Source organism: Dermacentor andersoni, chromosome 4 (assembly GCF_023375885.2).
Source record: "Dermacentor andersoni chromosome 4, qqDerAnde1_hic_scaffold, whole genome shotgun sequence".
NCBI classification, from domain to species: Eukaryota; Metazoa; Arthropoda; class Arachnida; order Ixodida; family Ixodidae; genus Dermacentor; species Dermacentor andersoni.
This window is the reverse complement of record NC_092817.1, coordinates 31,311,489-31,324,894: the sequence shown is the minus strand read 5'-3', so window position 1 is coordinate 31,324,894 and position 13,406 is coordinate 31,311,489. Positions and strand designations below refer to the sequence as shown.

Below are 13,406 nucleotides of genomic sequence, written 5' to 3'. Positions count from 1 at the left end.
TTACGTAAGGGTGCAGTGCGGCGGCGCAGATGTCGAAATTCGGAACAAATTAGAACGCTCGCCGTAAAAAATAGCGTGACGTTAATCTTATCGCAGTATATAAGCAGGAGAGGTATCGGCGCTAAAAATAGCTGCGTTATCGATGAAGCGAACGCGTATAGCTCGTACACCCGAAGAACAACTTGCGTACGAGGAGCGCCGGAGGGAACAGCAACGACAATGTAAGCGGCGCCGGCGCGAAACGACTACTGACGAAGAACGTTCCCGCGATGCTGAACGAACAAATGACAACCATTCCACTCTGTGAAGATGGAATGGCAGTGAAAGCACTTTGCTTTTTGTTTGAAAGCTTTGACTGTCGTCACCTTTCTCTGCCGTTCCATCTTCACAGAGTGGAATGGTTGTCATTTGTTTTTTTCTAACATGAAGCCAGCTCAATTTCCCGTTCTAAGCTCTCTCCGCGTTTCATTCCCAAAGAACAACAAAACCACAAAACACCTTGTAAAATATTTTATTAAATTTTATTTTCGTGTATGTACAAATTTACAAAGTCACGAAGACAGCCGGCGCCATCACGCACATTGCCGCTGCTTCAACGTAAGGTGGTGGCCCTTTCGTGGAAAAAACCAATAAGCAGTGTCATAACGTCAAAGTACTGAAACAGTTTGCCATATTACAACGCCTGAACGTTGTGCACGTGGCAGTGAGTGCGTCAGTGACTTGTCTTTAGTCATACAAAGTACAACCGCAATTTTATTTTTGCGCATCCTCGCAGTGCACATCCTCGTCGTCGTTGTAGCTCTCTTGGGAATGTCCTACCGCAGCCTTTTTGTGCAAGGAAACAATATTTGTAAGCAAATATCACAGTACACCAAAACTCTTAAGTGTGGATGTTCGACGATAGTACATCATACGTAAAACCGCAATATGTTCTCGTAACACAAATTGTTCATCGCGTGACATCCTGCTGGCGTTGGCGAGCTCTTGCCCACCCGTCGCTGCAACAGTGTCAATTGGCTGTCACGGCATGTCGTCCTGAAGGGCAACACGGTGTCAACTAAGACGTAGACATGAGCAGCTGTGCTGGTGGCGCCACCTAGTGACGTTGAGTTGAACCACAGCACATAAAACTACCACTTCAATATCGGTATAAATGATACCTAGCTGCTTGCGGAACGGTCATAACCAACAACATAACGAATACAGACAGTGGCTCTTTTTCTTTGCCTTCGACGAAAACAAAGAGAATGACTAAAGCCTTTCTTAAATATTTTGGCTAAACAAAACGCCACACGATGTCGCTACTGTGGCTGCCATCCACGGCATCCGGTGTTCAAGTCGACCCCGTGAACCGCCATACAACCCTGCCCTCCCCCTTCCACCTTAACACGAACAGAGTAAACCTCTCCATTATGAATTGATCGTAGCTTGCCACCTCATCCCCATGACCCCACGTGCATCAACCATAGGTCCTATTACGTAGTTAGAGAACCGGTTACGGTATAAGGTCATATTAGTTTTGTTTTGTATTACAGTTTCCAACAAAATTAGAACAATCAACAACAGGCATGGTACCGAGGCGCTCGGCCTAAGCGGCTCTTTTTTGGCAGTTGCGTCCAAAAGTCGATCGTCTGGAACGCCATGTTCGACAGCAGTTGAGGGTGGGATGATGGAACGCTGAGGCTTGGTTGCAATGTACACTTGGTTCTGAATGTATCAATCTAGAAAGAAGAAAAAAACGGTAAAGCCATATTTGAACACTTAAATGGTCTAAGAAGTTGCAGTATTCGTCAGTGGTTTTGGATCTACCGGGTGCGGAACCGAACCGCACGTTGGGTAGCCCACTATGTCTACTCCAAAGATAACAAGACTGTGAAAGATAGTGCATCTGACTCCATTAAGCATTGAAAAAGGGGGTACCAGCGAAACACAAAGGACGCGCACACAAGGAAAAGGTTTTAGACACGGACGGATTCCTTGTGTGCGCGTCCTTTGTGTTTCGCTGGTATTCCCTTTTTCAAGTTCATCGTGCCCCAACTGGCCCAAGAGCTTGCGCTAATGCACTCCATTAAGCATCTTTGAACCAGACGTTCTGCGGGGACTATGCCACATAGCTTAAGACACATCTTGTCACACGGGCAGTGTGCTCAAAACTATGGACAAAAACAATTACTCGCGACTCGTAACTAAGTACTAGAACGACCGAAAACGGAAATGGTACGCCGCTCACTAACAGCTTAATTTAATAAATCATGCTGGAAGTTATAGCAGATTTTCATGCTACTATTATGCTTATACAGTTATTGCGCAAATTTTCTTCATCTATTCAATAAACTTAGTCTTCGTCAGTGATGCTTTCGCTCCAAATTCTACTGTCCCTGATTGATGAGTTAGGATAGCGAAGTCGGTTGACTTTTGACTATTGGCTTGAAAGAGAGTTGCAGTTAAAAACTACAGTCCCTGACCAACTCCTCCGTAAATAACTGGCTCTTTTCTCGTTGCTCCTACATTTGTCTTGCTTTCACGAAAGGCTAGGATCCAAAAGATAACTTCCATAAGCCTTCTTGTGTTGTATTGAGATCTCACCAATTTTTTAATGGGCGTATTGCCGTTAGTATTGTTATGGGCCTATGTCACTGCGCCCTTTACTTCAATGCTTGCTCAATATGTCCTCGATAAGAGACATACATAAAATAAGTTCAGTCTGTTAATGTGAAAGGAAAAGAGCTTATTGATAAACTGTACAAAAGAAATTATCGATTAACAAATCTTCGGCTGGCATACACAGAGAAGAGATAGTGGTTTCGCAGTATAAATGAAGCTTAATATATAATGAAGCAGCGATATCTTAGCAACGCCTTACAACAATACAGAGAAAGATAACGTACATTAGTAATAGTAGAACTCACTGATATTGGCCAGACGAGCGGTGATTATCCTCCGTCAATACTGCTCGCATTACGTCCTCCAATACAATGGTATGACGGCAGCCTGCAGGATTCACCATACGTATTCAGGCTAAAATTGAGTACGAAAACTCAGTGAATATCGTTCGAACTTACCACGCGTCATAACCTGTGCATTTCATCCTCGTCGAATACTTTAGATTTGCTGGACACGTAGAAGAGTTGAGACCCATCACGGCTTCTGCAATATCGGGAAAATAAAACACAATTCACTCGAGATGAGCGACCTTTTGTGCTTTGTTTTGTTAAATAAAGTTGGAGAAGTAGTTTTGCCCTACTCAATTGAATTTCTTCCTCATTCTACGACAGTACTTGTGATGGCACACGTGAGGGAAAACTTACAGGCCCGTAGCACTCTGTGACTTCCTGGATTGAATCGCTATCTGTTCCACTGAAAGAGGGCAAAAGAAAGCGGGAGAGGGGAAATTGCATTAATCAGTAATTCATTATCATGAGCATTTACGGTACATGAATACGGTGGTCCGTGACGAGAACAAGATCGGAAATTATCAGCTTGGGTAACAAATAAACGCTCACAAATGCTCTCGTCAACAAACTACATTGACCACGCACGTAAAAGAGCGTGGGGCAGCCGATGTGCTGCGAGCGCACACGGATGGTGTTCGTCGTGTCAAAAATAGGTGTTCTAGCTCGTACGGAGCACCCATCACACGAAACCATCCATCATCCAAATCGCAAAGTGTGACCATGGAAGTCCTGCCCACTTGAAGATTGCGTCATCATTCCATTTCAAATCAATCCGCACGGCGCCATTTTTAAAAGACTGAAACCTGCTCTCTCTTCATTTAATTTATGTTGAACATGGCGGACCTCCTTCTAATTACACAATTTTTCAAAATATTTTTTCTTTGTATTTGCTTGCGAACGTACGTAATTCGCAAGCGAACTTTCAGGTTGGTCTGAACTGGGTGTAGAAGAAACCATGCCCGATCATGGTTTCTTACATGGAAGGCATAGCATGGAACGCATTGACGAAGCTATGGGGTCATAATGTCTATTTTTTGCATGGCCTAAAAAATAAGCTTCGATAACGGACAGAAAAAGCTCGCGGGCTTGTCCCATAGCTTGAACCGGGCGTAAGCGTGTAATTCCTTTTTGTTTATCTCATCGCTATACAGGCAGTGGCTCGTGTTCACAATACTCGTACGTAAGCGCCATCCGCGATCGGCTGTTGCCTAGGCGATTGTCTCGTTATAACATCGATGGCTGGTCCGGGTGACGGGCACCTGAATTTTGGGCCGAGGAGAAGACGCCCTTATGCAATAAATGTTTTGTGAATATTGTGAATATGGGTAAGGCATCTTGTTTACGTCGTCCATATGACGGCCATCACATGGGTGTAGGGAAACACCATCGCGAACGGTGCTGGTTATGCGAAAAACCTTCAAGACCACGGCTTTAATATGTTGGTCTAAACGTTAACCTCAGCGATGTAATCAATCAATTTCAGGGCGTCACCTCTGCGGAACTTATAGAGACGAGGCCTCAGAACGTCGGCGTTGTAGGGACTTCGAACGCCGTGATTATTTAACTGATATTCAGACGCTTGTTGTTCTGCTCACAGCCCTGTTGAAGTATTCGCCATTGATTGCAGCAACATGCGGAACACTTTCTTGGTTGGACTATTGTTTATTTCTCAGGTTGTTTCTTTTTTGTTTGCTAGTTTACTTGTTTTGAACTTCTTGTGCCTCATAAATGTCACTCACCATTACAGAGCACTCAACACGCCCCCAACGCCGCCTGCACTTGGAAACGTCTAATAGGCTTTGTTAGCACAATTGTGTGCACGAGTGTGTAGCTGATGTTGGAGTGCGCCGACGGCATGCCTCACTCCAAGAAAAAGAATTGCCCGTGAAAGTGCATGCGCCTTAGTTGAATGCAATTGGCGTATATCAACATGAATTCGGAAAGCAAAAAAAAAAAGGAATCTATATTGCACTTGGAATTTTTAGAACGAACACACTCTATCAAAACACAGGTCGCCGATAAGGAAACAATTATTCCGTCGCGTCAGGCTACCTGGCCTTTTCTGGGCGTAAGGCACATCGTAGACTCTGTGTGGCACCGCGTACGCTGACGACCCTCTGGAGGAGCCACCGCCGCAGTAAGTGGGCTCCGCAGAGCTCAGCACCTCGCTCTTGTAACGCTCGCCACACACGCTGCCTGCGAGGAAGAACAAGAAACGCAGGTCAAGGCAGAATCAGTGCTCGTCGTCTGTTTCTCGCACTGCCTACGAACGCTTACTCCCACCGTATTGGTATGGCCGATAGCCTGACGCGCGACTCCTGTCGGTGCGAGGAAACAGCAGTGAGCCCCTGCTGTTTATCTGACCTTGCTGCGATGCTCAAGGCCTCGCTCTCAGGACAACTTTAAACCCGCTCGACTCGAGGCCATTTTCTGAATCAAGGATACTCAGAACACGGCCACGTCTGTCGCTGGCACAAAAAACTTTTCGAATAGTGAAGTATTTAACAGGGACAGCATGGTTACATGAGGCTACACGATGCATTTTAATAGTGGAGTTCTTGAAATGCACGGCCTGCGTGACCATTTGAGTCCTCGTGTGCATCCTCCAGCGTGCACGTAGTTCTCCCTCCCCCCCTCTCTCTCGCTCAGTTTTCCTATTCCTAGTCCCCTCTTCCCATTACACGAAGTGTAGGGTATTAAACTGCACGCTAGTCTAGTTGAACTGCCTGTCTTTCCTCTCATTGCTCTCATTCTCTTTCTCTTACAGTGCCGACTTGAAAGTGAGGGTGAATTATACGACAACTCGAGGCACAGGAATCTTCTAGATCGCGCTGAGATCTGCTAACCTCCTGGTTAGCTCAGATGGTGGAGCGATCACCCCGGAAAGGCGCTACTCCCAGGTTCGAGTCCTCGACCAACATTATTTTCTTTCCTCAACTGCGAATGCTTCTTTCAGAGAAATTCATCTGGGTTTGTTACGTAGCTTCGTTCTACATTCGGGTAAGCACAAAGTTTTCCTTTCAAGGAAAAATAAACTTTCCGAAGTACATTCAGCCAGTTTTAGGCGAATTGTTCTGTTCTCGTATAAATTGGTTTCCGTGAAGACATTGAGGTAGAAAACACTCAGAACTGAGGTGAAACAGCGCAAAAAAGACGAGGACACAAGGAAACAAATACCACAGACAAGCGCTAACTGCCAACTGGAAGGGAAATAGCAGAGGCCTTTCATATAAGAAAGGAAGGAGATAAATGTGTAAGCACGCCCTCTCTTACCTTGTCGGAAAAAGAAATCACATTTCGGAAGAAAGATTAAACTGTTGTTGATTTGCAGATGTTTTTACAACTGATGTGTGCATGCCTATGCTGAAAAAACTAGCCCTCATCAAGATCTTACTAAAGAAAATACTCAGCTGCTTCATTTCTCTCTGCTCTACAGTAAAGAAGCAATCTTTACTGATGAACTAAAGAAAAATAAATATGGCTCTTGCGATGCCAATATTAGTAAATACCTTATTTGTGTCTACGCTACTTCGAAACTGCGGAATACGCATTTAAATATTTTAACCTTTCGTGAATGCTTTTTCTTTGTAGTAACATAGTGAGAAATGAACTTCAGTATTGCTGTGTGTTGTAGGTGTTGGTATAGCAACTTGTATAATATTTTAGTTTCATATAACAAGGAAGAAAGGCGGATGTTGCGCATCATGGCGTCTGTCTTCCTTTTGCCCTTCTCTGATGGCGCTGAAATGTTATCCTGGTTTGAACGTTTAATCAGATGGCTCAATTCGAATAGACTACTTCAGGGTGAACATCGCGAATAGAAATGATACATTGTGTAACCCGCCGCGGTAGCTTAGTGGCTATGGCATTGCAGCGCTGAGCTCGAGATCATGGCTCCGATTGTCGCCCGGTGACTGCATTTCGATTTTCGATGGGAGTGATATGCGAGAACGCTCGCGTACTTGAATTAGGCGCACGTTAAAGAACCGCACGAAATTGGAGTTATTCTGGAATCTAGCTCCCACTGCCGCGTGCCTCATAATCATATCGCGGTGTTGCCAAGTAAAACCTCAAAATTTTTTATTTTTGATACATTGTGTAAGGTTTGGTTCAACTATGTGTGCTTTTATATAACGAGAATTCATGGCAATTCACTGTGGGAAAGCACATAGAAACACAATCTCGTACCAACTATTCGGCGTTTTCGCATTGAATATTCTGACGTTGTTCGTTTCATAGCCCACGTGCGTGAGAAAAGTCGCTCCCTCGCACGCGAGCTAACGCCCAATCTGTGGAACACCAGTGAATTTACGAATGCACCTCTCCACAGATTGGATGCACGTCTGCAAATCTGTCTTCCACCAGAGTTACCATGAGCGGAAGCAACCCTTCTGTGCCGCCTGTGGCTCGGCGTGGCATTCACTAACTCCTATTCCTTCTGCATTGGATGGCCGACAACCCTACTTGCGACACCTGCGGCTGCGAGGAGACGATCGAGTACTTCCTCTGTGACTGTCTCCGTTAGAATGTGCCAAGAAAAGTGCTCGCGACCATGCTCGAAAAACTGGACGATCGCCCCTTCACAGAAGAAAAAGTTCTAGGACACAGGTCCAGACGAGTTTCGGCACTTAAAGGCTTAGGGGCTTTGCTGAAGTTTTTAAGGGGTTGCGAATTGTGCGACCGTCTTTGAATGTTGTAGCGCGTAGCATCGCGTTACTGTGTGAATTTTTCTCAATTTTCTTTTCTTCTTTCTCCGTTTATTCTCTTTATCCCTTTTCCCAGCACAGGGTAGCCAGCCGGTACTTACACTGACTAACCTCGCTGTCTTTCCTCCCATTTTCTCTCTCTCAAATAGTTTACGCTTGCCTCCGCTTTTCTTTGCAAAGATATATTATCTATCCGTGACTACTATCCGTGACAGCCCTCACTCACCCTGAGGTGTGCTTTGCGCACCAGTAGCGTCGTCCGCGTGGCGGCGCATCACGCACCAAAGCACCGCCAGCACCACGACGAGCACCAGCACTGAGCTGCCGATGGGCAGCGTCACAGTGAGGTGCCGGTAGAAGGACGCCATTTTGGCGTCAAGCAGGTGAGGCTTGTGTGAAGGCACGTCTGAAACGCCAGCAGCAAATTTCAATACTCTTGACTGAAATAGCTCCGCTCAGTACTTGTCATAGTGAAGTCGCACTTCAAATATCTCCACACCTTCCGTAATCAACGCCCTGGCTTAAAGCGAGCACATATTCCTGCATTCATAGGAACTTCAGACTCGCGAGCTTAAATGAACGTGGTAAGTTCCTACCAGCCATGCCAAGGGCAGAAATAATGGACATATCATGCATTCAACGTTTTTGTACCAGTGTGGCATACGTTCGCGCTTACAAAATTTTGTTGGAATTTAGCAGTGTTACTACCACAAAAATAACAGCTTAGCTTCACAAAACGAACAACAAGGGTTCTCAAAGCACATAGCAAATAGTAAGCTTGCGAGAACTTCTACGGGATTCATCTCATCATGTCACTGCAATAAGAAAGCTCAGCTTGGTTTTCACAGGAAAAAAAGAAAGTGATAGGGATCGACACTGCCTCCACTTGTCCATGCAGATATTTATCAAGTTTCGTTGTTCTAACGGCAATAATTGGGGTTTTCTTAAGACTCTTGTTTCTCCTCTCTGTGGATACTAAACATGTCAGCAAGGTAGTATGCATTAGCGTAATTAACTAACATAATTAATCGTTTTACTGCCAAAAGACTGCAACGTGATGCGCAATCCATTCATGCGACGGTAATTAGCAGGCGGCGCGCGAATTAGGCTTTCAGGAGGCTCGTCTCTACAGAGACTCGTCTTTATGGCATCTTCTCTTGGTTCCGCCATGTCGCCTTCAGTGGTACTCGCAGCTAACCAATGAGATCAGGCGATATTAGACGAACTTTACGCAGCGCGAAATGTGCCACGGTGTTCAAGCTGGAAACTGCACAGACTGCACCATAGATGAGATAGATGTACGCTATATTCACGCCTGATTTTTGTACAAGTTACAATAACAAGCAGTTCGAATCGTCGCTTTACCGTCGAGGTTATCACCGCTTCTTTTCCAATTTATTCTCAATTGAAAATTTTGCCGTTTCTCAGGTTGTATCAGCAAAGCGCTGCTGTTATAGTATATTTTAACGTTTGTCGCCACCTACTTACTTTAGACATTGTAAGCTACAAGTATCGGCAGACTTACTACTCGTATTTTCTCTTTTATTGGATGCAGGCTATAAAATATTATTACAATATATTGTTATCGTTAGAGCTGATTTACTTTCTATTCCTTACATAACTGGGCTTCTGGCGATACACAACTTTCTTTTGTCAGATGTGAATACTAACTATGGTAAGCAAACTGTATTTTCTTCTTCCATATAATTTTGGAATTCGTCAGGAGCTGGTGTTAAAGATGCTACATCTATTCAACTGCTTAAACTTAAATTGAAATCGTTGTTCTTTGATGCATATTCGGTTTTCTCTTTCTTTACCTGAATGATTGACGGTTATTTCTCGCTAATATTTTATGCTATTCTTATTTCTATTAATGCATTTGCAAACCTTTTTATCACATAAGTGCTCTGTTTGTATTTTTCATTTCTCCTCTGACAGAAGGTCCCGCCTATGCTTCTTGAACCACTGGTCATCCTTACTCCTTAATTAAAGTGTTCTTTTTTTATGTTTCGTGAAATTGAAAGTAATTCCTTAAATGTGGGGAAAAGTGGGGAACTGGGGAATTCCTTAAAAAGTGAAGAAGTGGGGAAAAGTGGGGAATCATGGGAAGAAGTGGGGAAGTGGGGAAAAGCGTTTAGTTCGACAGAAAACGGACGGCAACGGACCTCCGTCAGGCGTCAGTGTGGCGAAGTTGACCTGCGCCGTGGTGCTGCCGGCGTCGTTGTGGGCCACCATGAGCAGCACGTACCACGATCCCGACTCCAGGCCGGAGAGCACCAACGGTTCGTCGCGCCTGTAGGGCAGGTGGCTGGACGCCAGCGTCCAGTCCGTCTCGGCGCTGCGCCGGTAGTGGACGGTGAAGTGGCTGATGGGGCAGCCGCCGTGCCACCACGCCTCCGGGTGCAGCCAGGCCGCGCTGGAGTTGCTCGCCACCAGGCGGTCCGGCTGCTGGAGCACGGGACCTGCAGAAAGCGACGGGTCGCTGCGACAAGCGCGCTCTTCGCTGTGTTCATTTAAGCCTCTACGAACGTCACAGTAGTGCGGCCATCCTGCGACTTATATAAGGCTTCCTTGCCATCTATGCGTAAGTTAGGGCTGGGAGCTTCTTAAGGTTTCATTTTTTTTTCTGCACTTTCTTCGTCGTGAAACGTGGGATAAGAGGTTATTGAGGCTTGACGTGATGGAGGATGCAATTTGCAAAACACAACTTTGCCGAGACCGTGAATGGTTTGGCTATTTCTCGACTCTTAATTGCGGCGTCGTTACCTTCGGGACGATTTCCGTGAGACGCGTAGAACAGGTGGGGCACATACCCCGCGAGGTAACGCGCAGTCGTCGCTTTCGGGGCCGTCCTGAAAAGTGTGTATCAACATGAAAGAGCCATTGTCATGATACAAAATAACGAAGTTGGCATAGTACGTTCGTCCGAGTCAGATAAACATGGCTTAAAGTCACAAAGGGACTTGGAAATTTTGCTGCAGTTAGAAACCACGATGTAGCGACCTTGAGCAGCGCACTCCTCAAGGTCGCTGATCTGGACAGCCTGGGTCGTAACCGGTTACGTAACCAGACCACTCACGTTATAGCCGCAGCTTGTTTTTGGCTATTTACAGATGTTCATTACAGCTAAGCATCGGATGCCTGATGTCTTCCATGAGATGCGATAAACTGTAGAAATGTGCTGCAGCACTAGCAGGAATACATTTTAAACTTTCAGTTTGCTACGAGGCATAGAACGAGGGTGCCAGTTATTGTTTTCTTTAATAGCACACTGCAGTACGCTTAAGCATACTTGCACCTAACGTGTATGTAGAGAAAATTACTGATTTTCTGCTGTTAGACTCTTCTACAATGTAGACTACTATCGAAGCGATGACGTCTAAGACAGTCATTCGGAAGCCTAGTGTTCCTGTGGGCGCAGATACCTTCGAATGTGTAATTTCTGCCACAGTGTAGAGTTTCTTGACAGAAATTAGTGGGAAAGTTATACTGACGTCTAACCCACATGTAAATATATCGTACACGGAAACTTGTTTCAAGGAGGAAAAGAAATAGTATTTTAACCTATAGTAGGGAACACTAATAAAGTACCAGGGAACAAAACAAATAAAAAAGATTTGAAGTAGTAAACACAAGTGACCCTCAACCATACGCTTGGCAAAAGTATACGTTTACTGAAACAGAGAGCAGCTTCTTCCTCAGGAGTACGCACTACTCGTGGTCTTCCAATAATTGTAGCCGGGGTGGAATGTGCGAAACCACTAATCCAAAGCTCCGTATATTGGGCGCAAGGCCCACTACTGGAGATGCGGGCGCCGCAATCGTTCTGACGATTGGTCGGATTGGTTTGACGACTGACGTGGCTGCCTGCCGGCAGACGTGCGCTCTTAGTATCGCGTTTCAATCGCTGGGCACTGTTCGTTGGCCGCAAACCGCCATTATAACATTTGTTTCTTTCTCGGCAGGGTGAGATTAATCGTTAATAAATTCGATGCCGATCTGGCTCGATCGCCGAAAATGCACCGTGTGACAACCGTATAAGATCCGTATATAAGATAGCATTCTCAAAGGTGGAAAGGGGTCACTCCGACACCTTTCCCCATGTTGAGCTTTTCTTTTCCTGTCCTGTTAGGTCAAATGGCCCCTTTTTAGTGAAGTTAGACAACGACGGCACAAGGTCCTTCGCTTTAAAACGTACCAATAACACCGGTTATCAAAGAGAGAACACGAGGCTTTAAAAAGGTAAAACATAGAGAAACGACCAAGGTCTAGTGTGTTTCTTATGTCTTATCAGTTATCAAGTTACTTCAACGGGATGGTGGCCTTTATGAGTCATACATAGAGCGCCCATGGTTCCTTTGAATTCGTGCTATACGCACCTTAAGTTCAGTTCACCCAACAAACAGTCCCTCGCCGTAACATCACTGAGAAGTAAAACTTACGGTTCCCTTCGGTGGAGGCGGTGACAACATTCCCTTCGGGTCCCCGTCCAACGTCGCTGGCTGAGCGCATGCGCAGTTGGTGCCTCGTGCCGCATGCGAGACCGGACAGCGCAAAGTTGGTCCTGTCGCCACCCAATGACTGCTCGCGCCAAGGGTGCTCGTCGCCCTCCAGTCTCCACGACACATAGTAGCCTGCGAAAGAGAGAGAGAAAGACGAACCCAAAACGAGGCTGGGAGGTCAACGAGAACAAGAAATCCGGTTAGGTACACTTCACTGGGACGGAGGGAGTGGACGTGAAAAGATGAAAGGCAAGTAGAGGAGAGAGAGGCAAAGTTAAAATGAGCCGGGGAGTATTTATAGCTTAGTAATGTGGGTAATTATTTTCTCTACAATTTTTACAGCTGCCTAATTGCGATGAAGCTTGCCAGAACGCTACCTTTGTAGCATACAGCGCGTCACACGATATATGATAAGGTTCTGGGGGCACATTCTAAGTCTCAAGCGCAGGAACCAAAAGAAGTTCTACAGTTGCCAGAATGCCTTGCTCGGCGCTGAAATAAGGGAGAATTAATGCCGCACCGTTTCATATGTTCTTTCTCCTGTTCAGTATAGGTCGACATACACCCTATATGGAGCCAAGAATTCTTAACTATCCGGACAACTGCCGTCCAAGGTGCTGGGGTGGCACCCGCAGATTCCTCACGCTATTTCTTCCGGGCTCGGAAACAAGCAAAACAAACAAAGCAGACATCTATGCTGTCCACTTCAACTCACGCAGCATCAAGCTGTACATTCAACACTTTTATGCTTAACGGACTTTGTAATTCTCCTTGAACAGTGCCCCTGAAGGATGCCGGGTAAGCCACATCGGTGATTACTGATCTTAGCAATAGGGGAGAAATCTTGTCATCATGTCATTAGAGGCACATATCACACATGCATACAAGCGATCTGAAGCATTCTAAATGATTTATAAATCGACTCGTAATTCCATCTCAGCCATATCTATTTTATCGCAAGTCATAAGGTTGTTCCGTCGTTGGACTATTTCTTTCCAAATGAGCGAGCAGAACGGGCCTCTTTAGCCCCCCGCAACGGGCCACATCATCACTGGCGGCGAAGCAGCCTACGCTGTCAATAATGCAGCGCGTGGGCTTACTTCTGATTGGGGGATCGTCGAAAGGGATGACCGGCCTCTCCCAAGCCAGCGAAATGGCCCGAGCTGAGGTGCCCACCACACGGTACGTTGGCGGCGGAGGGGGATCTGCAACATCAAAGATGCGCAATCAGCTATGGCTCACCG

At 45.8% G+C, this 13,406-nt stretch overlaps 1 protein-coding gene across 1 annotated transcript in view; it reads right to left on the bottom strand.

Annotated features, from left to right (window-relative positions):
* Positions 1 to 495: 495 nt before the first annotated feature.
* LOC126536629 (cell adhesion molecule Dscam1-like) overlaps positions 496 to 13,406 on the bottom strand; it is a 239,096-nt gene continuing 226,185 nt past the window's right edge. The window contains exons 20-28 of the mRNA XM_050183661.3: positions 13,263 to 13,367; positions 12,103 to 12,294; positions 9,826 to 10,122; positions 7,887 to 8,066; positions 5,007 to 5,150; positions 3,309 to 3,357; positions 3,063 to 3,147; positions 2,910 to 2,991; positions 496 to 1,721 (exon numbers count right to left, since the gene is read on the bottom strand). Of these exons, the coding sequence (XP_050039618.1) occupies positions 3,069 to 3,147; positions 3,309 to 3,357; positions 5,007 to 5,150; positions 7,887 to 8,066; positions 9,826 to 10,122; positions 12,103 to 12,294; positions 13,263 to 13,367 (1,046 nt within the window). The 3' untranslated portion in view covers positions 496 to 1,721; positions 2,910 to 2,991; positions 3,063 to 3,068. The remainder of the gene's footprint in view (positions 1,722 to 2,909; positions 2,992 to 3,062; positions 3,148 to 3,308; positions 3,358 to 5,006; positions 5,151 to 7,886; positions 8,067 to 9,825; positions 10,123 to 12,102; positions 12,295 to 13,262; positions 13,368 to 13,406) is intronic.